The 26,085-nt window shown below is 43.5% G+C and overlaps 1 protein-coding gene across 1 annotated transcript in view; it reads left to right on the forward strand.

The window, feature by feature from the left end:
• The window catches only part of doc2b (double C2-like domains, beta), a gene marked incomplete at both ends in the record, with an annotated part of 238,265 nt that overhangs the window by 128,485 nt on the left and 83,695 nt on the right, over positions 1-26,085 (forward strand). Inside the window, one exon of the mRNA XM_080508313.1 lies at positions 6,278-6,357. Within this exon, the coding sequence (XP_080364439.1) occupies positions 6,278-6,357 (80 nt within the window). The remainder of the gene's footprint in view (positions 1-6,277; positions 6,358-26,085) is intronic.

The raw sequence follows: 26,085 nt of genomic DNA on the forward strand, positions 1-26,085 counted from the left end.
CTGTATTCAACAACGTGCCTCTAAACATCTCAGTAATTCAACATGTTTGTGGGAAACTGGATTTCCCTCGCTCCTTTCCTGTGGAGAAAAAAAGGGAATACTAAACCAAATTGTTTGTGAATTACACAATACCTTCTGATAAGAGCGTGTGTTGCATATTCAGTCCCCTCCTTGCGTCTAATTATGTAATTAATGCTTCTTCTGCTACAAATGGTGGTAATTATGGCTTTGCAATACTGCTAAGGAGGTGTTTGGGAGTAAATTTGTCACATCACCTTCTCCTGGGAGTTGACAGAAATGAGGCTGCACAGCAGGCTGGAGTGTGACTCCGCTACTGGAGGGGTGGCCTGACTTTATTACGCTCCCGTTGAATTGGTAGCATTGTCTCGTCTCGCTGGGACCACCCCCCCAGCCATCCAGATGGCTCGTGCATCTGCAGTGCAGAGCGGCGTTGCTTCCACCGAGCAGCTAATGAAAAACGCCACTCGTCCGAACTCACTGCCGTCATGCTAAGTCAAACTTCAAGTCTGTGGCGAGCAGACGTCTCCTTCTCATCCTGACAAAACCTATTTGTCCTCTACCACCTGAATGATGAGTCCACTGTTCACATTAGTGGAAGTCAGCGACTTCATATCGGAAAATGTGATGTGCCTTACTTTCACTGTAATCCTGCATTACAGTTAAACACCACTTAGATTAATTCAGTAGCGGTGCAAGCTCAACCCCAGGCAGAGCGGAGTTGAGAATTAAAAAAAAAAAAAATGTCATTTAGTGTTATTTCTGCATTTTTGCTCATATTTGCTCTTTCTTCTTGCATTCCATATCTTCGAAAAAGTGCAAAGCAGAGGATATAAACAGAGGATTCATAAAATGCTGCCCGGCTGAGGTTACTGTTGCAATAACACATATCTGTGCAGCTCTAAGCCCCTCCTACATTTTAACCTAGGTACCTTCTGTGGAGGAAATGCACCAGATTTGGCTCTGATTACACTTTACTTTATTGCTCCATACCACTCCATACCACTGTCTGATCTTGCAAAAATATAGACAATTTCAATACATACACTGTGACCACAACAAAGAAAAAGTGTGACATGTAAATTTAAAGGTTATTATAGCAATTTGTCTGGTCCACTCAGGATGAAACTGGACTGTATATGGTAGCAGATCTTGAAAACTTGTAAAAGACCATATATTAGTAAAGTCTATTTACAGCTATGACTTCCTGTTCAGCCACGTTTGGGACGGACCAGAGGTTCCGGTCATCTCAACCAAAGGTTATGTTGCTGTTGCGTTTAGCAGCTAAAGCCTTTTTAAAAACCAGACAGATTTCAAATGGTTTCAGGCGAGTTGACACTTTTTTGCATCTCTAATGTTATTTTTTTCTTTATCATTTTATATATGCCACATATATCCAAAACCTATACCAAAACCTATATTAAAACATATATGTTTATAGAGGTTCTTTCCATGTGGGTTTTGTTTTAGTGTTTAACATTTGTTTTATTTTAAACGTTTCAAGTGAAAATTCAAAATGGAAAAACAAGCTTTTCGTTGTTGCGGCGCAGAATGGACTGTATATACTGACAATGTTGGTATTTCCACAAAAAAACAATCTATTCGTCTGAAAAATTACTCCAAGCTCAATATAAAGCTTAACATAAAGTCAATTTAAACCACTTTGAGCAAAACACAGTGAAAAGTCCAGAAATCTTCTCCTGTCGCTGTTGCATTATGTGTGTATTTACACTCACAAACATTCCAACAATACAAAGGTTCAAAAGTGTCTTTTTCAGGCATTGTCTAGGCTTTAAATATTACAAAATAAAGCTGGTCATGCTTCAAGGTTGCTTTTTTTAAGAATCTTAAATTACCTAAGGGCCCATTTGCACAATAATGTTTTCAGTGACAACTTTAAACTTTCATTGTGTTTTGGGGCTGTTTACATGACAGCTGAGCTTTAATTCACTGAAAACACAGTGCATCCTGGATGCGCTTTGTTGTACTGTAACCTCTGCTCTGCCCCGCTCCGCCACATACTGTGTGGTTGAACAGTGGCTATTGTGACATGTCGCCCAGGTTCATGAGATCCAAGTGTAGAAGGTAGTAAACGTAGACGTTTGCGCTCTACAATTAAAACTGCTTTTCACCGTCAGTAATCAGACAAACTCTTCTTGCATTACTTGCTCTTTTTTTGGCCAATTGGTGATTATTGGATTCAAGCGATGGCAGGTGTTGGTGTTTGCACAGTGGAGTCTGGGATAGAAATGGCAGCTTGGAGGAAACCTGGAGAAAACACTGTCTGATATTGTTTGCAGTCTTACGACACTGACATCAGAGGTCCGTTTCACGAAGCAGGTTTAAGGATTACCCCAGGTTAATGAACACCGAGTTGAGGGAAATGCGGGATTTTCCATTTCACGACGGGAGGTAACTCAAACCAGAGGAAGCGGGGTAATCCCACATGGAAAGAACCTATATGAGGATATATGCACATATATGAAACCTATATGCACATATATGACAATATACATGCTGTATATATGCACATATATGCACATATATGACAATATATATGCTGCATATATGCACATAAATGCTGCATATATGCACATGTATGACCATATATATGCTGCATATATGTTATATACATATATGTACATATATGCGCGCATGTATGCACACATATATGTACATATATGTACATAACATATAGGAAAACGGCCAATTTTATATATGTCACATATATGCCAAACCTATATCAAAACCTATATTAAAACATATATGTTTATATAGTTTCTTTCCATGTGGGAACTCAAACCTGTTTCACGAAGCGGTGTAACGTCAACTCCCGGTCAGTTACCGGGGCAACAGACGCTCTAGAACTAACCTGGTCGGGAGCAGGTTTTTGTCAGTGAACCTGGAGTTTTGCTCTGGCTCCGCCCCCTTTCAGACGGACACGGGATTTCATTTCCTCATTCAGCGGGGGAGTTTTGGTGAAACAGTTCTGCAGTGCCTTATTCCAGAGGCAAATTAGACGTCAACTTTATTCCCTCAATACGGAATGTGCTTTTGATAATGATCCGATTGATGAAGGCGCAGTATTACTTCGCCGAGAATTTAATATTCGCAGATAATATTCGCATCATCAGACCATAGATGTACTGGCATTTGCAGACACCTTCCTTTTTGAGCGGTACCGTTTTACTGCAGAGACCATTATGTACATCCACAGTTTAATCGCTCTGTACATTAGCAACATCACCAGCTGAGCCTTGCCCTGACGTCATAGCAGATATTGTGTGTTGTGCTGCGTTTCCTCGCAAATGGCAGAGCTGTCAGAGACACCATATGACATCATCACTTCGGGGTCTGACCACCACCACCACCACCAAATAAAGACATGATGCACAATTCATTTGGTCTTTTTTATTTCCTACAAATACAAGAGCTAGTTTAGTTAATGTAGTTAGCAGTTAGCATAATTCACCTGGGACTGTACACCCACCCTTAACTTGTGCTCCAGTAGTTCAATTTACACATCTGCATTTCCTTAGCAGTGTTTTCCATCTTCTGGAGCAGGTGGAGTCTATAGATCTGTTTTACAGATAACTGGGAGGTCATAAGGAGGACATTCAATTATTACAGTTGGACATGAATTCCCCAGAATGAACCTCTGGTGTTTACTGAACATCTGTCTCACTGTCAGTCCTTGCAGTGGATGTTGAGGGACCCTCCTGCTGCTGCCCAGCCAGGCCCTGTTAAAAATAATGTGTCAATACTTCAGTGTAGACAAAATATCACTCTTTATTCCACCACAATGTTTCAGAAATGTAAACGGGATGAGAACTATCATACCTCTACAGGCCTTTGTGGATCCTCCTCTGTAAAGGCAGCAGACAGGGTTTCCTGTACTCTTCATCCTACATGAATATGTTTCAGTATATTTAAACTACCATTTTGCAAGATCTTTGGAGTGTTGCCTACTTACAAGGTCTGTTGTGGCATGAGGGGGTCCAGCAGGCAGAGAGCACCATCACAATCTGTTGGGTGACAAAAAAAAGACATGATGGGGAAATAAAGATGAACAAAAATAAGCTTTAAGAGATATATAGGCCTCGGCATATTATATGTTATGAAGGAAGTGGTATCTTGAGGGGTGAGCTCTGAAGAGGAGCTCCTCCAGGGATTCCCTCAGCCACTGGCCTCCCAACATTCTGCCTCTGTTAAAGGTGGAGGTGCTGGGCCACCACCCGTTTTACATCTGCCTTCTTTCTGTTGGCTGAGTAAAGTGTGCGTTAGTTTAGCCCAGTGCTTCTCAAATGGTGGGGCGAGCCCCCCTGGGGGGGCGTGGTGGGGTGTCAGGGGGGGCATGAGGCAGGCGCAACTTTCAGTATTAGTGCCTTTATTCATGCTTGAACGATAAAAAAAGGGCCTCCAGCTCATTTTATTAATTTATTTTGATAATCAGGTGATTGTATGCAGAATGCTGGTACCAGCAACTCATACAGTGGTTTATACAGATAAATAAATACATATTATCAGGTTCTCAATGGTAGTACAATTCGGGGGGGCCCTGAAAAGAATGTTGTCCTCTAGGGGGGGCATGACAGAAAATAATTGAGAAACACTGGTTTAGCCTTAATTATTTGACAGCACATGATATGGGTGAGAAGACATTTATGTGTTTGAAAACAGCATTATGTTGGGAATAAAACACCTCACAGTCAAATGGCCACTTGATATTTACTGTACAATGTCACACATGATCGAACTTACGTTAAGAAATGTATTGATTAACAATTAAATTAGCAGCGGTCTTACCCGATTGGACAATGTTTCTATATTTCACTTTCAGCTGCTGCCAAGAGGCTTCTCCCCCGCGGAATTGCACCTAAAAGAAATAAATTAATAAGCTACCATCAAGCAGTATTCCCTTGCAATAATGTTGCGATGACAAAGACGTTTGAACTTACGCATTCACTTGAGCAGCAATCTTCTTCCACGCCGCCTCCCTCTCTTTAGCAGCCGCTGCAACGTTGCATTTTTAAAATTTTTTTTTAAAATATGTTCATATTCGCCATATGATGGGATCAATACTTCCTGCTCCACTGGCGCAAAAAACTCCTCCCTCCGCGTCTCAGTTGTCATGGTGACTCGTTGAATCAGGGCTCCATTGATGCGGTCTTTTTAGAGTCGTGGTGCACGCGCTTAACTCCAGGTGAAACTACTCTGAGTTCATCAAACTGATCATAATCCGGCGTCGTGAAACCGAAAACTCAGCGTTTTCTGTCTCAGTGTAACTCAACTCAGAGCTCGGTGTTAAGCCCATGGCTTCTTAAACCTGCTTCGTGAAACGGACCTCTGCTGTACTTGACCCGGCTCACGGTGCACTGTTATGATTCGAATCACGACCAAAGATTTAGCCACAACTCTCCCAGGATCACAATCTTTCATCTGCCATGTCCAAAAACAACACAGTGTGTGGAATGCTTTAAAAAAATCAGATGATATGGAGTTTCTTGAATGCGTAAGACTTCTGAAATACCTGGGATTTGTAAAATGGCTTTTGTGTCTGGAATCTTTGATTCAAACAATCTGCGAGACGTGAAAGGAGTGAACGTTCAAGAGTAACTACTCAGATTTCGGAATGTCCTGAAATGTCCTGGGGCATACTCTGGTGTGGGATTGTTCATTGTCTGAGGGGTGCTTTTAAGGGTTTTCCCTTCCTTTCCCTCCCGTGGTCTGCAGACAGTTTGAGCTGCCATTGAGAGACAGGATGTGAGTGATTCAGCTCCAGCAGCCCCTGGCCGAGGTGTGAGTGCCACTGTGGATGCTTCTTGTCTCCTTTGCCTTGCACATGTTGTCACTTGTTTGAACGCAGCCGCCACCGTCTCGGCTTGATGCCATACACTTTATCATTTCTTTTCCTTCTCTGATCTAAGACAAAAAACCTGTATTGTTGATGTTGAAATGTAACATTGTAAAGGCTTAAATTACATGGGAAGTTTTCAACAGAGCCTGTGAGACAACCCAGTCCTGGATGTTTACCCCCCCCCCCCCCCCCCCCCCGATGTTCTTAATTGAATTACCAAAGAAATTGAGACTGAAGAAAAAGCTTGAAATAAAATAAACACGTCTATTTCTGTTCCATCTATTTCCTGATTGACTCTTATTAGCGTGAACAAACAACTGTCAGGTCTCTAAGTGGGGTTTTTCTGTCAGATGGTGGAATAATGGTGCTTCTTCCTACTTCTGCCTCTGCACTCCTTCACAGCTACTCTGGGAACCTTGGAGTTCAGTTTGCATTACGACCAGGAGAACAACGCACTGCACTGCACCATTAACAAGGCCAAGGTGAGTTTCCACCCAGCAGCTGTGGCTACATACGTAGTTTACCACCATTCAGTATGGAGTGAATGAATAATGTAATGTAAAGTGTCTTTGAGTGTCCTGAAAAGCGCTATATAAATGCCTGCATTAATATCACCTATACATTATTTTTTTAATATTATTAGGGACCTCGCCAACGGGTGGGCCCTAGGCCCAGCCAACGGCAGGTCTCTTTTGTATTTCGTCGTCGCCAAAAGTGACTCATCCAGGCCCTCTCCTGACCCTCTCAGAGTGGCCGCGCCCCCGAAAGTCCAAAAATGGCTCTCTAGCGCCACCTAGACACTTTCAATCGCCCGCCACGGTCCGTAGGAATGTCGTAGAGAAATGTCGCAAATACGAAACTTGTTCGTCTACTCGAGCCCTACGACGCACGTGCTCTAACTTTTGGAGCTCATGTCCCACACTGACCTCTGTAGGAGGCCTGGCCAAAGGCCCTCAAATTCATGTCGGTGGAAGTTTGTGAAAAACCTTTATTGCTGCATCATTCACACCTTCGTACACCGCCAACAAAGCCGGGCCTCCTAGGCCCGGCACTCCACCTGGTCACTCTATCGTCCCACACTGACCTCTGTACGAGGCCTGGCCAAAGGCCCTCAAATTCATGTTGGTGGATGTTTTTGAAAAACCTTTGTCGTTCTATAAGTGCAGTGTCATTGACACTAGAATTGAAGTAAGACCATATTTGGGATCGGGGCAACCTGGGGAGTACCACACTGAGATTTTCAGGTGGATCCGCTAGCTTGCGGCGTAGCATGCCCATTAGCATGCTACTAAACATTGTTCGATTGAGCTGAAATATGGTAGGTGGCCTAATGGAGGCGCTGCGGTCACAAATCACTAGCTAATGAGCTGGTTTCAACGCCGTTTTTTCAAAATAAAAGTCCTAATTTTTTTTTTTTTTTTTTTACTTAAATAATATATTTTTTTATTAACCGTTCATAGCCACCCCCCCGACGGGCAGTCTCGAGGTCCCGTCCAATGCTGCTTGCAGCTTTAATTATTATTTTTATTATTATTAATCTGTTGAGTGGTCACATTTCACAACTTATGCTTCCATTTTATTAGCAAAATACTACACTCACTATCTCTATTTTCATTTTCAAAAAGTTGCATATTTGTACACCGAGGCTTTGATTTTGAGACCATAATACTGTTAATTCTATAAGAAATGTGAACAAACACTGTATTACAATATCAATACCATGTTTTCTGGTCAACAAATCATAACAGTCACAATCTGTTAAGAAAATGCACCAGGGAGTATTAAAGTAGAGATTGCATTTTTTTTCATGCAAAGATCATTGCTCTGTCAGTCAAACACAGCAGTAATAATTGTTGTTATGTGGCAGTACAGCAGCGTTCTGTGGTCATACAGTGGCATCTAGTGGCAACAGGTGGGATTTATCAATGTATTTTCAGTAGTGTGTGGTGCTGGTTGCAGTCAGGGCCAGTAGTAACAAAATACAACCCCCCCTTACAAAAAAGTACTGTTGCCTATGCCAATGCAGCAGCCACACATTATGTCCTACAGTAAATACAGAATCTGAATCCAATGAAAGGCCACTGTTGTGTATCAGTACTTAATCCACACCAACCTGACAGCTGATCAACAACCACAACATATCAAGACACCACTAAAACAGCACCAAATGCCAACAGCAGCACCAATCTAATCCAGAAAAAGTAAAAAAAGAAAACAAACAAAAAACTAGCACTCACCCATCATTTGTAGATTAAATCCATCCTGCTGTAAAATGCCGCACAAAACCTTTTGTTGGTCTGAGTTAGCTCATTCGTTTCTGGTGTTGGTCTTCCTCTACTCACAATTATCATTTCTTCTGCAAATGCGCACCTTGATCAAAGGCCCCCGGAGCAGGTCTGCTATCATATCATCCGATCTTGCTGTTAAATTAGCCGCCATCACTCCAAGGTAGCAGATAATAACAGTGCATCGTCACCACTTGCCCATGGGCCAATGAGTCAAGCTCATTTCAATGGGGACACCAAGACCAGCACTTGAAAGTCTGCTTGCCCTATAGGGCGTTCCATCAATAACAAATCAAAATTTGATTGGCTGATGATACTGTCACTCAACAACCCTATAGCAGCGTCCAGCTTCAGAGGTTAGCAATGCTTTTCTCCGCTTGCCCCAGCAGAGGAAAGGAGCTGTGATGCCGTGAGAGGACATTGGAGATTGGAGCTCCACAAAATATAATGTCTTCTGGTTAAAGTTGCTAAAGTCACTTGATTCCAGACACATATTTCAGAATCACTTTTTAATAAAAAAAAAAAAAAAGAAAGAAAGAAAGAAAGAATAATAATTTTTGACCGGGCAAGCAGTGCGAGCCCTGCTGCTCCTGACTGCACACCACTGTGCATTTTAGTATATAAGCTGCTTTTTGAGCTGCAAAACAAGTCAGAAAACTAATGGTCCATTTCTATGGCAACAATTTCAAGTGAAAACATAAAACTTTTGTTGAGTTTGGGTCCATTTCCATGACAGCCTGAGCCACTGAAAACACACCTTTCTGAAAGCGGCTTCATGGTGGAATTTTTAGAAAATCCTTTGGCCCTGACTCCATTTAGAGACAGTGGAAACCCTACTCCTGGTCCAGGTCTTGGTCCTGGTCCTGGTCCTGGTCCTGGGCGCCATGGCTATAGTAACTAGTAGTTCTGCATATGCTCAGTAGAGACAATCATAACAATGTTTTCTCCCAGTCCATATTCTCCTGAAATTGGTAGTTTTGTTTTGAGAGTCACTGTAATAACAATCCAACTTGGTCGTCTGTTCACTAGAACAGCGTCCATAAGCACTGGTACTGGTCCATGGGTCATTTGGTACCGGGCTGCACAGAAAGAATAAATAACTTACATTGTTTCCATTTTATTTATTATCCGAGTCTGAACAATGTTTTATTTTGAAAAATGACTTTATTATCTCTGTTACATCTGTCTATGACTCACTCTTGACTCATGTCAAGATGCTTGTCTCTGTCATGTGATACAGCAAAATGGGTAAAAACAGTCATCTTTAGAAAGTTTCTTTGCAAAGCGGAAAAGGCCCAGTGAGGAGACAGAAGAATAACATACAGGTAAGTAAAAAGACATACACAGTGAACTCACATTTATTATTATATTTACACAATACCACAGTTTTTGTGTTGGTCGTATCATTTTATTTAGTTGTATTAATCCACCACATCAGGCCGGTCCGTGAAAATATTGTCTGACATTAATCCGGTCTGTGGTGCAAGAAAATGTTGGCGACCACTCCACTAGAATGTCCCTGTTCTCCCAATGTGAAAGGGGACATATCAAACACATTTTTCAACACTTTCACATGGTTCTTATTTTTTTCAAAAACATTGTATTCAAAGTTTTTTGCCCCAAATCCTGCTTGGGGGAATATTCAACTGATTTTCAGCCAGTTGAATATTTGATCATCCGAGCCTCATTCAGAACACCTGCAGCTTTTGCCAAGCGAAAAAAACAATGCACACGAGCATGCTGCTTGTGGGCGGGTCAAAGGGATGGTCTATCTAGGTTGGGGTTGCTAAAAATCCTGGTGATGATGCCAAGGCTTTGCTTTCCGATTCGCTTGTTGGAGCACACTTTAGAAAAAATTAAACAGTCAAGAGACAGAAAGAGACGACAGACTTTCTTCATTTTGGGAGTGTCATTCCAGGTATGGGGACAATTATTACTGTCGGAAAACTGCTCCCGAGTTAGAGAAGGTAAGTATTTGTCAGCTCAACCCGTCACCACCTCTTTGTAATGTCATTAAAGGAGCAGCAACAAACCAGCTGAAAGAGCTATAATATTTTGCCGGATTTAATTAGATAACTGCTAAAGTGCATATAATTCTTGTTTCATCCTACACACTCTTCCAAAAAGGCGACTAAACACTTCCCACTGTTTACTGTGAAGGAGATATTTCTATCTTCTCTCAGCCCACGGTCACTTCCAAACCATACTGCTCACACATGGAGTTCTTTCATTCAACCAACGGATTAGTCTCATTTATTCAACTGGTGGAGTACGTGGAGAGATGGATGTATTTGTGGGGAAAAAAACACAATTCTTTATATAAAAATGTATTTTTAATTTACATTTTTATAATATTCCACACTGAAAGAAAATGAGGGGTTCAGTCACTTTTCCCCCCTAAATTTTTATTATCAATTCACTACTTCTCATTTTTGGCCTAAAGAACTTTCTTGGGTCAACTCTTTGTGATTTTGTGAAATTGTGATTAAAAATGAAGGTCAACAGCAGCACATCTATTTATTTAAGGGAGTTTTTCTCATTCACTGGTTCTGCCAACAAGTTAAAGTGACTTCCTCTGCCTGAGTATCTGCTCTGGAAGGAAAGGGGGCATTAGGGTAGGTGGCAGAGTAGGGTAGATAGAGTGAGCACTGGGTTAGATAGAGTTGACTGGGGTATTTAGCACAGTGGGTACAGGGGTAGATAGAGTTGACGTTGGGGTAGATATCACCAGTGACATGCCATGACCATCAGGGTAGGCAGTGCCGAATACAATCAGACCTCCAATGTCAATCAGCCATGCAGGGATTTGCACAGGATATTATGCTTCTACCTTGCTTGCAACTGTAGATAGCAGAGGCTTTTAATTTGGCACACCAAAACAGGGCCACCAAGGCAGGACCAGATGACACACAAAATCCTTTTCACTCCTGGTTGCCAATTTACAAATATGAAACTAAACTAGATCAACTAACTAACTTCAAACCTAATATAACCCCCAATAAAGGCATCTAAAACATGACGGACCCAAACTCCAGTGCACTGCAGCGATCAGCTCTGTCATCATTACATAATTGGAATCAGGAGTGAGAAGAGTTTTGTGTTTTATGTCATTCTGCCATTTTTCCTGTTTGTTCATATTAATATAACAGTCTGTGTAAACTGCCATTGGTGACATGTGTTTATCTATACTATTCAAGATAGTAAAATACCATCAAATATACATAAATAATTATTCAATAGCAGGTTCCAAACTCTCACAACAAGATAAATCTCATGCCATGCCAGTGTGTCCGCAGCTGTCTGCGGTGCTGAAACCACTCCTGCTTTGCTTCAGCCAGAGAGAGAGAGAGAGAGAGAGAGAGAGAGAGAGAGAGCATTTAGACTCATTTTATTTGAAGATGAAGTCCATGCGCCTGTCCTTCTTGACGAAGACGTCGATCACAGAGGTGTAAAAGTCAAAGTGCTTGCCATATTTAGCAAGGCTGTGTAGTTTTGCATCATCAAAGTGGGCTGACAGATCATCAAACTTTTTACAGTCAACTAAAGCCAGAAAATGAAGTTCTTCCAGGTTGAAATGGAAATTCTAGGATCTGCCTCCATTTGCAAGCGGATGTTATCTAGGATGGTGAAAAACAACTTTGGTCTCTCCTCTGCAGTCGGTTACTTGCCACGTGTGTTGCTGTCAATCAAGTTCATAGCATCACACCGTGACAGAAAACGATCATGGAACGAGTCAAACAACTTGCGCTGGTTCTTTAAGACAATGGTGTCCCTGACACTGGCTGGTGCAGCAGCTCAATGTAATTTCCATTGTTGCTGGCACAGCTAGGTCAATTCTGCTGTGGCCAAATGTTTTCATATCAATCTGGCTCTGTATGTGGACCACTGATTTTTCAGGTTTGGCTATGGCACAGGGCAAGTTGTTCAAATCACAGTACCATAGCATTAGTCCAGACCTTGTCAGTGGTGCCACCAAACAGCAGACATGGAAAGCAGAAAACCTGGCACAATGAAGCCAATTCTTCCTTGAGTACGATGCACTGTAGAAAGTACGCACAATTTTCTGACCTTTCCTTTGATGAAGGTCTGGTAGCTTGGGTGTTTGCCTCCCATCTTTTAAAATCTGGTGTTTTCTCTCAAAAAAAAAGAAAGTTTAAGAATCCTTCCACGATAATGAAGGCCATCCTGCCTGTTATCCCGCCAGCTCACAAGAGAGCGTAGCAGCTCTGTATCAATTCACTAATGCACCGTGAACGTAAGTATAGTGTTTAGCATATCACAATTATATTTAAAGGCAGCGTAAAGATCTGCCTTTTTGCATAAACGATTTGATATGGCAAAACTGACTGTGCATGCGCAAACACCTCCATTCACTGGACATGAGTTGCAAAGGCAAAGCAGCAGTCTGCCTTCAAGGGGTGTGGTCATCACAGTAACTCAGTGCAGGACTGCCTCTCTGCCAAACCAGGAGTCATTTGGGCTATGAAAAGCATAAAATGCTGACTTTCAAATCTACAGGCACTGTAAACTGAAGATGTAAAAACAAATAGTAATTATAATTAAAACAAATAACCAGAATGAATGTTTCGTTCATTTCAATTTAGCCTAGGGTCGGCACTGCCTACCCTGACTGCACGTCACTGGATATCACAGTGGGCACTGGGGTAAATATCACAGTGCATACTGGGGTAGATAGAGTTGACACTGGGGTAGATATTGTAGTGGATCATTTCTGCTCTTCAGTGATGGCCTGAGGTTTGGAAAGATGAAGTGAGACACAAGGTGAGATGCTAAGAATGGAATTTATTCAGACATAAAGCCGGAGCGCTCCCACACCTGACAGAGAAAGACACATTCCACAAAACATCCTCACACACACACAGACATGCACATTCTGACCAACCCCCCGACAAACTCTTCCCCGTTGTATATAAAGTTGCTTCCCTGTAATCTCATCCTCCGAGGCCAGTTGCTGGCGCCACCAGCAAAAACAACGTTGATTAATGGGCTCAAATCTAACAACAACGTAACCGGCCTGGGGTGGCAGTGACCTGGCAGATGGGGTAATTATCAGTGAATACGTAGGCCCAAGAATCAAAGAGATCCTAGATATTCTACAACAGATATCACCATGGATGCTGGGGAAGATTGCACAGTGGCCACTGGGGTAGATAGAGTGGGCACTGGGAGAGATAGTACAGTGAGCACTGGGGTAGATAGAGTTGACACTGGAGTAGATAGCACAATGGGCACTGGGGGAAATCTATCCTTAAGATGTCCTGAAATCCTAAACTTTTACTGAAACAAAATTTCTTGGACATGATAGAAAGATAGGTCTTCATACGGACTTGGACGCTGCTTCCCTTCTCTATGGTTGGTGGCATCAATGTGATCAAAATGTTTGCACTCCCAAGGTTCTGGTACCTCTTCCAAACCCATCCTGTTTTGTTTCCATTGTCTTTCTTTAAACAACTACATTCAGTTATTGTCTCGCTTGTTTGGGCCGGTAAACCCCCTCGCATTTCCAAGTCTCACCCACAGAAAGATGCAAGCAGTGGTGGCTTTGGCCTTCTCGTGTTTGAGCACTTTTACTGGGCTGCAAATGCGAGAGCTTTTACTTTTTTGCAATGGGGTCTCTATGATGGAGACATGTTTAGGGATTTCTTACCTAATAAGGATTGTTCGGTACCATTTATGTTGTGTTTGGCTATCGATAATGATTAATAGTTATCAAAGATATTAATTATGTTATTGAAAATTGAATCTGACCTGTATCAGATACTTCAGAACACCACCTGTCTTAACAGGAAATGATAGCCAATTCAGTTCTATCAGTCTCATAAGATATACTAAACAATTGATCAGGAATTTGAATTAATAGTTAAATTAATTACAATTACCAGAATTAACAGCAAAGCTTGAAGGATTTTGGAGTTCTTGACACAGAAGAGGTCGACATTTCATTCACTTTTGTGCACATTAATAACACAGCAAGTATGATTACAAAAATGATCCTCTATAATTTATTTACAATGAAAACAAATAAACAGATTCTAACTACCTGCGCACAGCATGGTGTGTGTAGGTGTGTGTTTGAAGAGAGAGAGAGAGAGAGGGGGAGAGAGAGAGACAGAGAGACAGAGAGAGAGAGACCTTAGACTTTTAACCAGTCCTTTATTTTCTAATTTTTCATCTCTTCAATTTGATTTCATTTTAAAAAGAAAACTCATACAAGGATGATAGGAATTGAAAGTCAACAATAAGTACTTACAATATATGCATGTAATGAAAAACCATACACACACACACACACAGACTAGAAGTGCAGCAGTAGTTCTTCCAGCTCTATGGCACACAGAACATCATCGACAGTCCAAACAGAAACAAACTCTCTCAGATTGGACACTGTTCTGTAGAAGGTGAACTCCACCCTGAGTCATGCAGGCACCAGGCCTCTGAAAATCTGCAGAGCATCTTCAGACCCTGCACCCTGGCTTCTGTTGCGCCGCGATAACCAGATTCATCAGGCAGATGTTTCTACATTGGGCTGAAGAGTCCAAATATGAAAAGGGTCCTATGGAAAACATAACCTAACTGGGTCACCCACTGTTGCAGCAGAGCAAAGAGGGAGCTCAGTCTCTGACAATGCAGCCAGAGGTGATCCAGGTTTTCCTCGGCTTGGCGGAAAACACATCGACTGTCAGTTTGGGGATTGAGTCGTGCCACATGTCTGTTTGTGGCCACGACCCCATGTACCACACTCCACGGGAGCTCCGCAGTGCATTTCTCAATGGAGGCTTTGTACAGGAACCTCCAGCTGCCTCTGGGTGAGGACCCTGGTGCCAACGTCACAGACCACCTGGACTCCTGGACACCAGTCAGCGACACACAGTTCCTGACCTTCACCGTGATGGTGTAGAGGTCCTTCTTCTTTAGTTCAGAAAACTCAGGGAGTTTTGGTGTAGCGAAGGAGAGCAGAAGTCCATTGTCCACCTCCTGCTGACTGACTGCGGCACTGATGGACAGCTGTGGGAAGACGAAATCCGTGGCTGTTTGGTGAGTTGATGCTTCCTTCCCCAGAGACTCCCGGAAGGAGCCAGGCAAAGCTCTCATCACCTCCTCCAGCAGTTTCTCTACCAATCTTTGTGATTCAAGCCTGGTCTCTTGGCTCAACCTGGCTGCAGTCTTCCACTGTCCCGCCGTCCTCAGATCACCCAGCTTGGTCAGACCAGCTGATGTTAAGGCCCTCTGTATGGTCAAGGAGTGGAGTAGCCTGGCCTGGAGCATGGGGTTATGGAACAGTGGCTCCTCTCTTTTGTTTCCAAGTACCTGAGAAGAGTCTCTCTGGGCAATGAACACAGTTCTCCAGACTCTCAGGACACAGGTGGGGTGAGAACAGCACTGCCACTCCTGCACTGAAATTAGTGCCATGACTGAAGAAGGTTTCTTTTTCGTTATCAAGGGAGCTGTGCGTCTCCTGGAGGAGGAAGACATCAATGTTCTTTTCTTTGCACAGCTCCGATATTAGTGCTCTCCTTTCTCTGTCTCTCCCTCCATTCATATTTAGAGTAGCCACTCTGAGAGTCTCCATGAAAAGAGAGAAGAAGAGCAGAACAGTGTTGGGGCACTCAACCTCATGGAAGGGGGGACCACGTTTTGAGAACAAAGAGACCACATGGTCAGAACTGGAAAAATTCGCCATTGGTCATGTGATCACCCCCCGGATCTCCCCCCCGTCCAAGGTGCAACACTGGAGGCCAACAGCAGGGGAGCCCGAGAGCTCCCTCACCAGCTGGAATGTCCGGGGCGGGCCCTCCTTCAGGATTGGTCCACATGGCCCTGACCCCAGCGAGGACCCGGAACCAAAACAAGAGGTATAAAAACCCCCGCGAAGGTAAACTCCCTCTTCCAAGCCGAATGTGCTCCGAGCCGGACACACCTCTTCGTACGGAGAGAAAGTACTGCATGTGTTAACGCTGACCGGGCCTCACCTCGCTGGACGAGCCGAGAACCACCGTGGAATTACTTTCGTTTTTCGTTTTTCCATTTTTTCCTCTTCTTCACCAGATCCGAGTGTGCAGCTGGCAGTGCACACTCCTCACACATGCAGACCTGAAGCCACTTCTTCTCCCCCCTCCTCAAAAGAAGCGCTTGATCATCCTCGGATCATCCTGTGGACTTTTCCCTGTCCACAGACCAGTTTAGCTTGTTTTCCCTGGGACGCCAGAGAAACCAGCCCGCAGCCGGGAAATCAACGGACTTTCACCGGCCGCCGCAGCACGTTCACCCTCGTCAAACTGAGTAAGGCTTAGAGTCTGGGCAGGCAATGAGAATAACGTGACTGTAATATTGCTGTGTGCTTTATTATTGTGTTTGAACTCAGGGACGCTGATCCTGTGTTTTCAACCAATCTGTGTCGGCGCGTTGGATTTACATCCACGCGAACCTCCGCACTGTGCATCTCTCTCTCTCTCTCTCTCTCTCTCTCTCTCAGCTGCTCCGGGTGTCTAGATCCTGCACATTCTCATATCTGGACCTGTGTACAAACTGCACAGTTACACACACGGCGGGACTGTGCAGTTGGACAAACCCTGTCCACTGCTTCTTCTTCCCCTCCTCTTTCTCTTCTCCTCTCCCCCACTAACAAACGCAGCTCAGCAACAGCTGTTCCCCATGCGCCTCTGAGACCGTGTGTAGTTCATTGTCCCTGGGAAAACTCGGTCACGAGACCCCAGGCGCGCTCCAAGCAGGCTCACGAGCCGTGCACGAGCACAGTGACGTCACGCCGTCCAGAAAGAGTGCGCCGAGCGCCTCTGGTGGCAGCGTGGGTGATTGCAATCTCTTGAAAGGTCGCCACTTGGTGGACAAGTCGAGTCATTGCATTCTCCCTCCGTGCGCCGCCGCGCCCCTAGTGGTCGTTCCGGTTACTGCCTCGAACCAGCCGCCTGCCGCCACCTGGTGTCCGTTCGAGGTCATTGCACCCACACACACTGACCCTCCAAGGTCCGCCGCCACCTGGTGGACGTTCGAGGTCATTACACCCACACTCAGGCTTCCACACACTCACTCACACACACACCCTCTTTCTTTGTACATAGTGTTTGCTGTTTAATATATTTGATCTCCGTGTTTGATGTTTATTACTTGATTGTGTTGTTTTAATGAATAATATCTGAATTATTTTTGAATTATTACCTTTTTGTTAATAAACGCATTTTAACTGAATTGATCGATTCTTGGTAATCATTGTGTATTTATTGTTGACAATTCACTGGTTTGTAACAGTCTGTGCTCGAATCTCACACCTTCCTTGTTATTTAATATTGTTATATTTACACAGAAATATTAACTTACTTAAATAACCTTTTTGACAAACTAGACTGAAATGAGGTATTAGCTATTTCCAGCTTAGCTGGTGGTGCCCCGATTCAATTATTATTTGATAAATAATCAATTTATTCAAATTAATAATTTTTCATTAATAAATTATTTTTGATAATTTATTAACTTTTGAGTTAACTCAATTACTCTAGGAGTTGCCGATGAGTAACCAACCAGTTACTTTATTAGTAATTCCAATTTTTCCTAAATTACTTTCAGTAATCTATTACTTTCAGTAGTCCATTACTTACAGTAATTATTAATGCTAATTACCAACCATAAATCCCAACAACAGTGAACCACCATCAATGAGTGAAAACCACCTTCAATGGTTAGATCCATATTGTTTTAGTGTTTCAGGAAGGAACCTTCCCTCTCCTTTCCTTCCGCAGTTTAGTCAGGAGTTTCTTCAATCAGAACTGTTTCTGTTTGCTGAGTTCCTCAGCTCTGGCTTGTTTTTTAATTTTTCAGGGCAGAATTAATGAATTTGTCCACATCTGAAAAAATGTCCTTCATGTCCACTGATTGTCATCTGTAAGTCTCGTCCAGAAAGTCGTTTTTTTTATGTAACGTGTATGAAGCTGAGTCGTCCTGAGAGGGAGAGTCAGAGAACTGGGAGAAGGAGTCGTCGTCTTCCATGTCGTGGTCCAGGTGTTTTTCTGCCAGGTCACTGGTACCAGTGTGGGGTGTGTGTGTATGTGTGCTGGGGGTGTCAGCGGGGGGTGTGTATGTATGTGTGAGTGTGCTGGGGGTGTCAGTTTGCTCAGTGTGTGTTACAGTCTCTATCAGTCCATTGTCTTCAACAGTGTGCGTCTCTTTATTTTTCTTGTCTGTATTTATTTCTCTGTCATCCTATAACTTTCTCTTGTTTCTTTTCTCTTGTTGTGGAGAGCTGCTGTCCGTGACCCACCGGGAGCACTGGCACCGGGGGTCAGCCACTCCGACCATGGCCCACCGGGAAACCCAGCACCCACGGCCTCTGGCCCGGGCCATTGCATGGCCCCTGGAGCGGCGGCTGGCGGAGCCGCCGCAGCATGCAGGGCTGCTCTCTGTGCGGACACATTGGACGTTTATGTCCGATATCCCTGCACTCATACAACCCAAGCTGGTGTACAGCGTGGAGTACCTGTCTCCGTATTTCACTTTAAAGGACACCTCCAGCATCTGTTCCGGGTCACTCAGGTACATGAACACCTATCTGCGGCGGGACTGGACGTGCTGCAGTGTGCCATTCTTACAGTTGAGTTTGATTTCTCTGAGCCAGAGAACTTCCCGAAGCGGGTCAGTCGGTTCTCCAGCAACTGGTTGGGGATCTCCCGATGACATTGACAATGACCCAAGTGGACGGTACGAATAGCGGTGACACCGGTACATACTGATCCTCTAAAAATGATTCCCTGCTCCACCAGTGAATGAACCATTTTCTCCTCACGGAGAAAAGCCATCATGGCCTTGTTCATCCTGGAGCCATAAAGTATATTAAAATGTCCCACTACATCTCCAATGGCGAGGAGAACGTCCTCCACAGAGGACCGGGGGTCAATCATCACCCGAAGGCCTTGTTTGATGGCGGGAAGAAGTGAGCCCTCCTCCAGGAGGGACGCCATCACTCCTCCAACAAAGCATTTGATTACTCACAAAATAACTCTTTTCCTTCAAACTGATGAATTAACCTCCTCTTACCTTCACATGGAGGAACCAGAGGAGGAGAAACACCGAAGATTAAAGTGCAAAAACAGTTTACACACTAAAACTTCTCCGAACACTCCAGACCCACTCACACACTCACACCCACACACTCCCAGCATGCACCGAGAGAGAGAGAGAGAGAGAGAGAGAGAGGGGGGGGGGGGGGGGTGTTTGTGTGTGTGTGTGTGTGTGTGAGAGACGTAGACATGTGATGGAACTGCAAAACAAGATGGCGGATCACAAGAAACTACCTTCCAAATGGAGGTTATCAAAGAGCAGGAAGTCTGTCCTGGGTCTCAACCATGCGCTGGTTCTTCTCCTGGTTCTTCCTTTTGTCCAGACTGAGGAGCTGGTCACTCAGGTCTGTGATGGTTTTCCTGCTTGTTGAGGAAAACACAAAGAAGTTCTGTGAGGTGTTGTTTCCCCCCGTCCTGTCCTGGAAAACTGGTTGGTTTTCCCTAGTTGATGGGAGAGCAGACTCTGGGTCTCTGGCTCAGGGGAAGGTCTGACCCTCGTGGTCGGGTCAGCAGAGGAGTGAAGGCCCCTGGTTGCAGACCTCTGGTGTTAGCTGTATGCTAACGCTGTGTGAGCTGCCTCCAGCAACCCACTTCCTCCATTGAAGAACAGGAGCAAAACCTTATTGTGAGTGGAGCTGCTTGGACACAGCTCCTCCCTGGTGTTCACCGGGGAAGACTCGGGGGAAGACTCGCTTGAGGAGTCTCTTCCAAAGGCTTTTGGTGAAGGTTGGGGGATTCGAGGCGTCAACTTCTGAGAGCTTCACCCTATCAGTGACTGGCTGAGTGCATGGGGGAAGTGTCTTTTGAGTAGAAAGCGGTGGAGGATTTGCATGGGTCTGCCATGGCAAAAGGTCCTCCCCACTGGGTGTGATGGTCAATCACATTCCTGGGTCCAAATTCATATATCATGACTGTGTATCATGACAAATGAAAATCATCTTCCCTAGAAATGAACAAACTTTCTGTGGTCTTGTGAGATCCCAACACATGTCTGCAACCACTCCACTGTGGTTAAAAATCAAAGCCATGTGTTTCAGGAACATCTCTTCCAGTGCTTCTCTTTTCTCTGTCACCACCCCCAATTTACTTGCCCATAACTTAATTCTTAGAAATTCTGTAAAGATTTTGAATCAAATGAAGAAGGTTTTTGGTCTACCGAATGTTTCAATGCAAACTCCTATTCCATATAATATTTTTTTCAAGCCAGGGTTAATGGACTGTGTTTTACTGAACTGGGGGGAGAGGAGACTGTACTGCATTCGGGACCTTTATATGGACAACAAATGTGCTTAATTTCTTCAGTTCCAAACTAAATTTAATGTCCCTCAGTCACATTTGTACTGTTACCTTCAAGTGAGGCACTTTATACGGGAATCAATCTCCAAGAGCCAGATTTTTCACGATTTACTTGTTACACATCCGAACTCTAAGCATCTTGTCTCATGCTTTGTATTTGTTTTTATGACACGAGTGAATACAGGTCATCACAAGGAAGCCTGGGCTAAAGAACTAGATGCTCCGGTGTCATATGAACTGTGGGAGGAGGGCTTGTCTAGTATAAAGAGCTGCTCTATAAACTCTTGATATAGATTCATTCAATGCAAGGTTATCCATAGACTGTATTATTTTAAAATTAAACAAAATAAGTTTTTTTTAATCAGTCTCCCCCTTGTGGGATTGGTGTGGTAGTGCAGAAGGTTCAGAATCACAGCTGTTCTGGCATTGCATAGTACTCCAAGATGGCAGCCCAGATAGGCGCTATGGCCTGAAGCACCTCTCGTTGGCAGTGTTTTATTGTTTTTGTTCATGTTTTTTCTCTGCACCGACTTGATAATCATTCCCATGGGCAGGAGGAGGAGACAAGTGACGGAGAAGGAAGCAAAAGCGAAGTTTCTGGGCCAGTTTCCTCATACAACGGTGCAGAAAGCCACACAAACCGCTGCTGCCCAGCATTTTCCCTCTCTAACAAGATGGATGAGTTGAGGCTTCAGCTGGCATCAAACAGACCTGTGCCGGACTGTTGCATTCTGCTGATCATGAAGACCTGGCTTCACTCTTCCATTCCAGACACAGCTATCGAGCTCGCAGGACGCACGGCTCACAGTGCTAAAATGCATGTGCAGGAGAGTGACTGGAACTATAGTACAGGCTGTTCAGATCATCAAGGCGCCCACGGGTGGAGATGAGTACAGGTAGCTCACGAACGAAGTGGAGTGAGAAAGTTTTGGTTTTCTAATCAGTAGTGGTAATTAGTCTTGATTACACTGTAGTTCAAAATTAGTTTAGAAATAGTTGATTGGGTTTGGAATTAATCCTAATCAGTATGTTTCACTGCTTATTCAATTAGGCTTTGATTCAAAATGTTGAGTGTGGGTGAAAACACAAAACTTAGATTGAAAAGGAAGGTTATTTTATACATTGTTTTTATAATCAACGGCACCAGAATCAGCATATTCAAGAGTGCACAAAGGTTACAAGTAAAGAAAGTCACTGTATTCTCTGTTGTTTATTAGATCTTATAACACAGATGAACATCATTGAAAAGGGCCCCCCCTTTTTAACTTCGACTGACATTGGCTGTTTTTCATTGATGCTTGTGATTTACTTTCAATAAAGATTCATTTTATTTTTACAGAAAAAAAAGAATAAAAAGTTTCAAAATGGCTCAATCGGATATTTCAATTGAATCCTAATGGGAAAAATCGGGCGTTGGCGCCGAACAGCGCCCCCTGGTGTCCAAAGTTTACGTCTGACTGCTTCCAAAGCCACACAGTCTGAAAGAGGACAACAATTCCTACAAAATAATGGTATTTTTATCCACATACTCCCCCGATAAGTATGGATTCAGAGCAGTTGTTTCCAAAATCTTGGAATTAAACTTCGATCCTTCTCACTCTAACTCTGACAGTTAAGGAGCCAAAGTGACGTGCAGCTGTGGTGAAATTCGACACTGTGATTGGTCAGTGAATAACTCCATATATGGGCAGCTTCCTGTCGCTTCAGGTTTCATCTCTGCTTTGTGATTGACAGCCTGGATAGCAGGGACATTACAGAACTGCTCTATGGGCTGACCTGCTGTCATATGTGCCACTTTGTGAAAGGCCAGGCCACAGGGATCCTCACTGGCCTCCTGGCAGCCATGTTTCTTTAGATAAATAAAAAAACAACAACATTTGAAAGGACAATGTATGAAATGCACAGAAAACTATAAATCATATGAAAAACTAGCTAATATTACATTAGCCTACTTTTGAGTTAGCAAGGTCTGGTACAAAGTGTGTGTGAATTAGCTAACAATACTGTTGGCTACTGTTAGCAAACACAATACTGTGTTACCTACCTAAATATAATACTGTTCGTTAACAACAAAGTAGGCTAATCTGATCACACATTTGATCACTAATTTGATCACACATTATAATCTGTCAATGTAAAATAAGTTCATAAATGGAAATAATATTGCATGTATGTTGCTGTGTAAAAATGACCTCCAGGGTGGTGAGACTGCTGACATCAGATGTGTACGTGGGACTGTCAGGGTTGCTAAGAATTAAAGGTTCATTGAAGCCATAGGAACCGCTTGGGGTCATTTTTGACCCCACTTGTGGAAGAGTGGGGTAGTGATACAAAAACTGCAATTTCTTAAAATCAATGAAAAAATTAAGAAAAATGCAAATGGCCTCATGTCACAAACATATTTTATGAGGCATACCTGGAATATGAAAATATTACAACTTAATAACAACCCCTTGGGTCATTTTTGACCCCGCGTGTGCATCTAAGGGTGGTTGACACCACGGTGGTCAGGCTGATTGGATGAAAACTTCATGGATACAGAGCATCTTGACACCAGTGCCGTTTAAACGGACCCCCCAAAAGTGAAGACATTTTTTTCGGATACACTTATATTCGTTGTCATGTAAACGGGTCCTGAGACCAGCCATCCAGACAGCTTCAGCAACAATCAATTTGCATAACCAAAGAATTTCTGCACAAACTGTCAGAAACTGTCTCAGGGAAGCTCACATGCATACTTGTCGCCCTCATCAGGGTCTTGACTGGACTGCAGTTCGTCACCATAACCGACATGAGTCGGCAAATGCTCACATTGGGTGGTGTCTGGCAGATTGGAGAGATGTTCTCTTGATGATGAATCCTGGTTTTCACTGTTCAGGGCAGATGGCAGACAGCGTGTGTGGCGTCGTGTGGTTGAGCGGTTTGCTGATATCAACGTGGATGGAGTGGCCCATGGTGGTGGTGTGGTAATTGTATGGGCAGCTGTATGTTCTGGACAACCAACACAGGAGCATTTTATTGATGGCATTTTGAATGCACAAGAGATACGGTGTGGAGACCCTGAGGCCCATTGTTGTGCCGTTTATCCATGACCATCACCTCACATTCCAGCATGATAATGCACTGCCCCATGTTGAAGGATCTGGACACAATTCCTGGAAGCGGAAAACATCCTCAGCGGACATGTCACACATTGAGCATGTTTGGGATGCTATGGATCGGCATATAGGACAGAGTGTTCTAGTTCCTGCCGATATCCAGCAAGGTTTTACAGCCATTGAAGAGGAGTGGACCAACAGGTGAGTGAAGAAGAAGAATGGGGCGGGTCAGGTGAGCGTTTGGGGCACGGTGCGGAAACTCCCTGTGTGTGTGTGTGTGTGTGTGTGTGTGTGTGTGTGTGTGTGTGTGTGTGTGTGTGTGTGTGTGTGTGTGTGTGTGTGTGTGTGTGTGTGTGTGTGTGTGTGTGTGTGTGTGCGGGTGCGTGCGTGTGTGTGTGTCCGTTTGGAGGACAACGAAGCAGCGGCCCAGTTCTGTTTATTAATAAAGCGGCTTTGCAGACAAGAAACCAGTCCTGCAGGACGCTGCAACAGTAACACAGAATGACTTGGAGAAGTAACTTTAGTCTGATTACTGGTTTAGAAATAATAATGCGTAATGCATTACCAGCATCACTGGTCATGATACAAACATAGTTATTACAGACACACATATGCATGCACACTTACACACACCCACACACATGCACACACCACCTGTTCCTTCAATTAAGTTTTCAATCATCACCTTTTTCCATTCCCCCTTTGCCGCTCCATTATTACACATTGAATTATGTGTCATTTCCCATCACTCTATGTGCTCTTCTTTTATTTCTTTGAGTGCTTCGTGTGATTCGGTGAAGAAGGAACAGTAATTTGCTATTTTTTATCCTCATTAGGACAGACGCAGTTGCTGCAGCTATATTTAGGTGGCTTGTTTTGCTCATTAGTTCCCTCATTAACACGTGTTTGTTCAGTACAGAGTGTTTTTATGAAACTCTCCTTGAAACGCTTCTACAGCTCTGTTAATGCAACAACCTTCCAAGTGATGAAAGCGCATTGTCTTTTCATTAGAAAGGTTTTGCGCTTTCACTGCAACGTTCTGAAACTGACGTAGTCCACTTGTTGGCACTGTTGTTAGTTTTTTTTAATAAAACCACACACACTAATGGTTTTCCTACAGTAATAATTGTCCCCCATACCTGGAATAACACTCCAGAAAGGAAGAAAGTCTGCCATCTCATTCTCTGGCTTGTTTAATTGTTTCTAAAGTGTGCGCTCAAACGAGCGAATTCGAAAGCAAACCCTCAGTATAGTCAACAAGACTTTTTAGCCAACACTCCCTTCTCAATAGACCTTCCCTTTGGCTCGCCCACAAGCAGCACATGCTGCACTTTTTTTTTCACCTGGTGACAGCTGCAGGTGTTTACCTTCACATAGAAAGATACCAGCAAAGATACCAGCAAAACACTCCAGATGCACCGATATTAATTGTATCAAGGATCAAGGAGAGTGGATTTTTACTGCCTTTGTCTGAGCCTGTGAAGACCCAGTGGATTAATTATATTTTTAATGGGAATCTACAACAAGACTTCCCAAAGTGTTATATGTCGCTCCCCAGTGGCGCTGCCAGCCAGAATCCTGTAACCACTGTGTTTACAACTTTTTTTGAAGTTGTGGGAAAAAAAAGAATTTAAAGCCTGGGCTGTTGTTTCTGTACACCCTTCCCCTGCGTCCGAGGTTGCAGTCCCGCGGATGAGTTCTCTGTTAATCCCCCCACTGAAGATTCAGTTTTGTGGACGAGTTCTTCGTTATAACCCACACACACTCCTGCGGGAGCACACAAACACAAACACGCTGCCTTCATTTCTCCAGAAGCTTTAGGTGTTCGATATCCTTGTTTACTGCAATTGTTCGTCATTCATGAGAAAAGAGCCTGTTAGAAATGGCTTGTCTCCATTTACAACCTTGCCTTAGTACAAGTGAAACAACAGAAGAAAAAAAAACTGAGAGAAACACTTTATTTTCTTTCATTTCTTGACTCTTCATTTCTTGGCTTGAATATTGATGAGACGACGAAGTGTCTCATCAATCTGTGTCAGAGCCGCAGCAAACTCAATTTGGATTCATATCTTCACATTTAGTTCTGCTGCTGTCAAGTTCCAGACAACGAGCATCTCGAAGATAATCAATAAATAATGAGTGATTAGTCCACTGAAGCATTTTTTTCTGGGCTTTTGTTTAACAGATGTAACAGGTTTGCTGTTACTTTGATGACAATTTGATACTGGTTTATTCTGAATTGATGCCAGTTGGTATCATCCAGGCTTTTCATATTCACCGGTCTCACAACTTAATTCTCACAACTTAATTCAATTCTCGATTCAACTCCATGATGAATGTTACAGCCTGCATTTTCTTTACTTTTCCCACTCATGAATGCATGCAGTCAGATAAATATGAACTCAGGTTTTGTAAGAAATGACAAATATCAAACTTGACGTTAG

The sequence above is a fragment of the Blennius ocellaris genome, assembly GCF_963422515.1.
Source record: "Blennius ocellaris genome assembly, chromosome: 14".
NCBI classification, from domain to species: Eukaryota; Metazoa; Chordata; class Actinopteri; order Blenniiformes; family Blenniidae; genus Blennius; species Blennius ocellaris.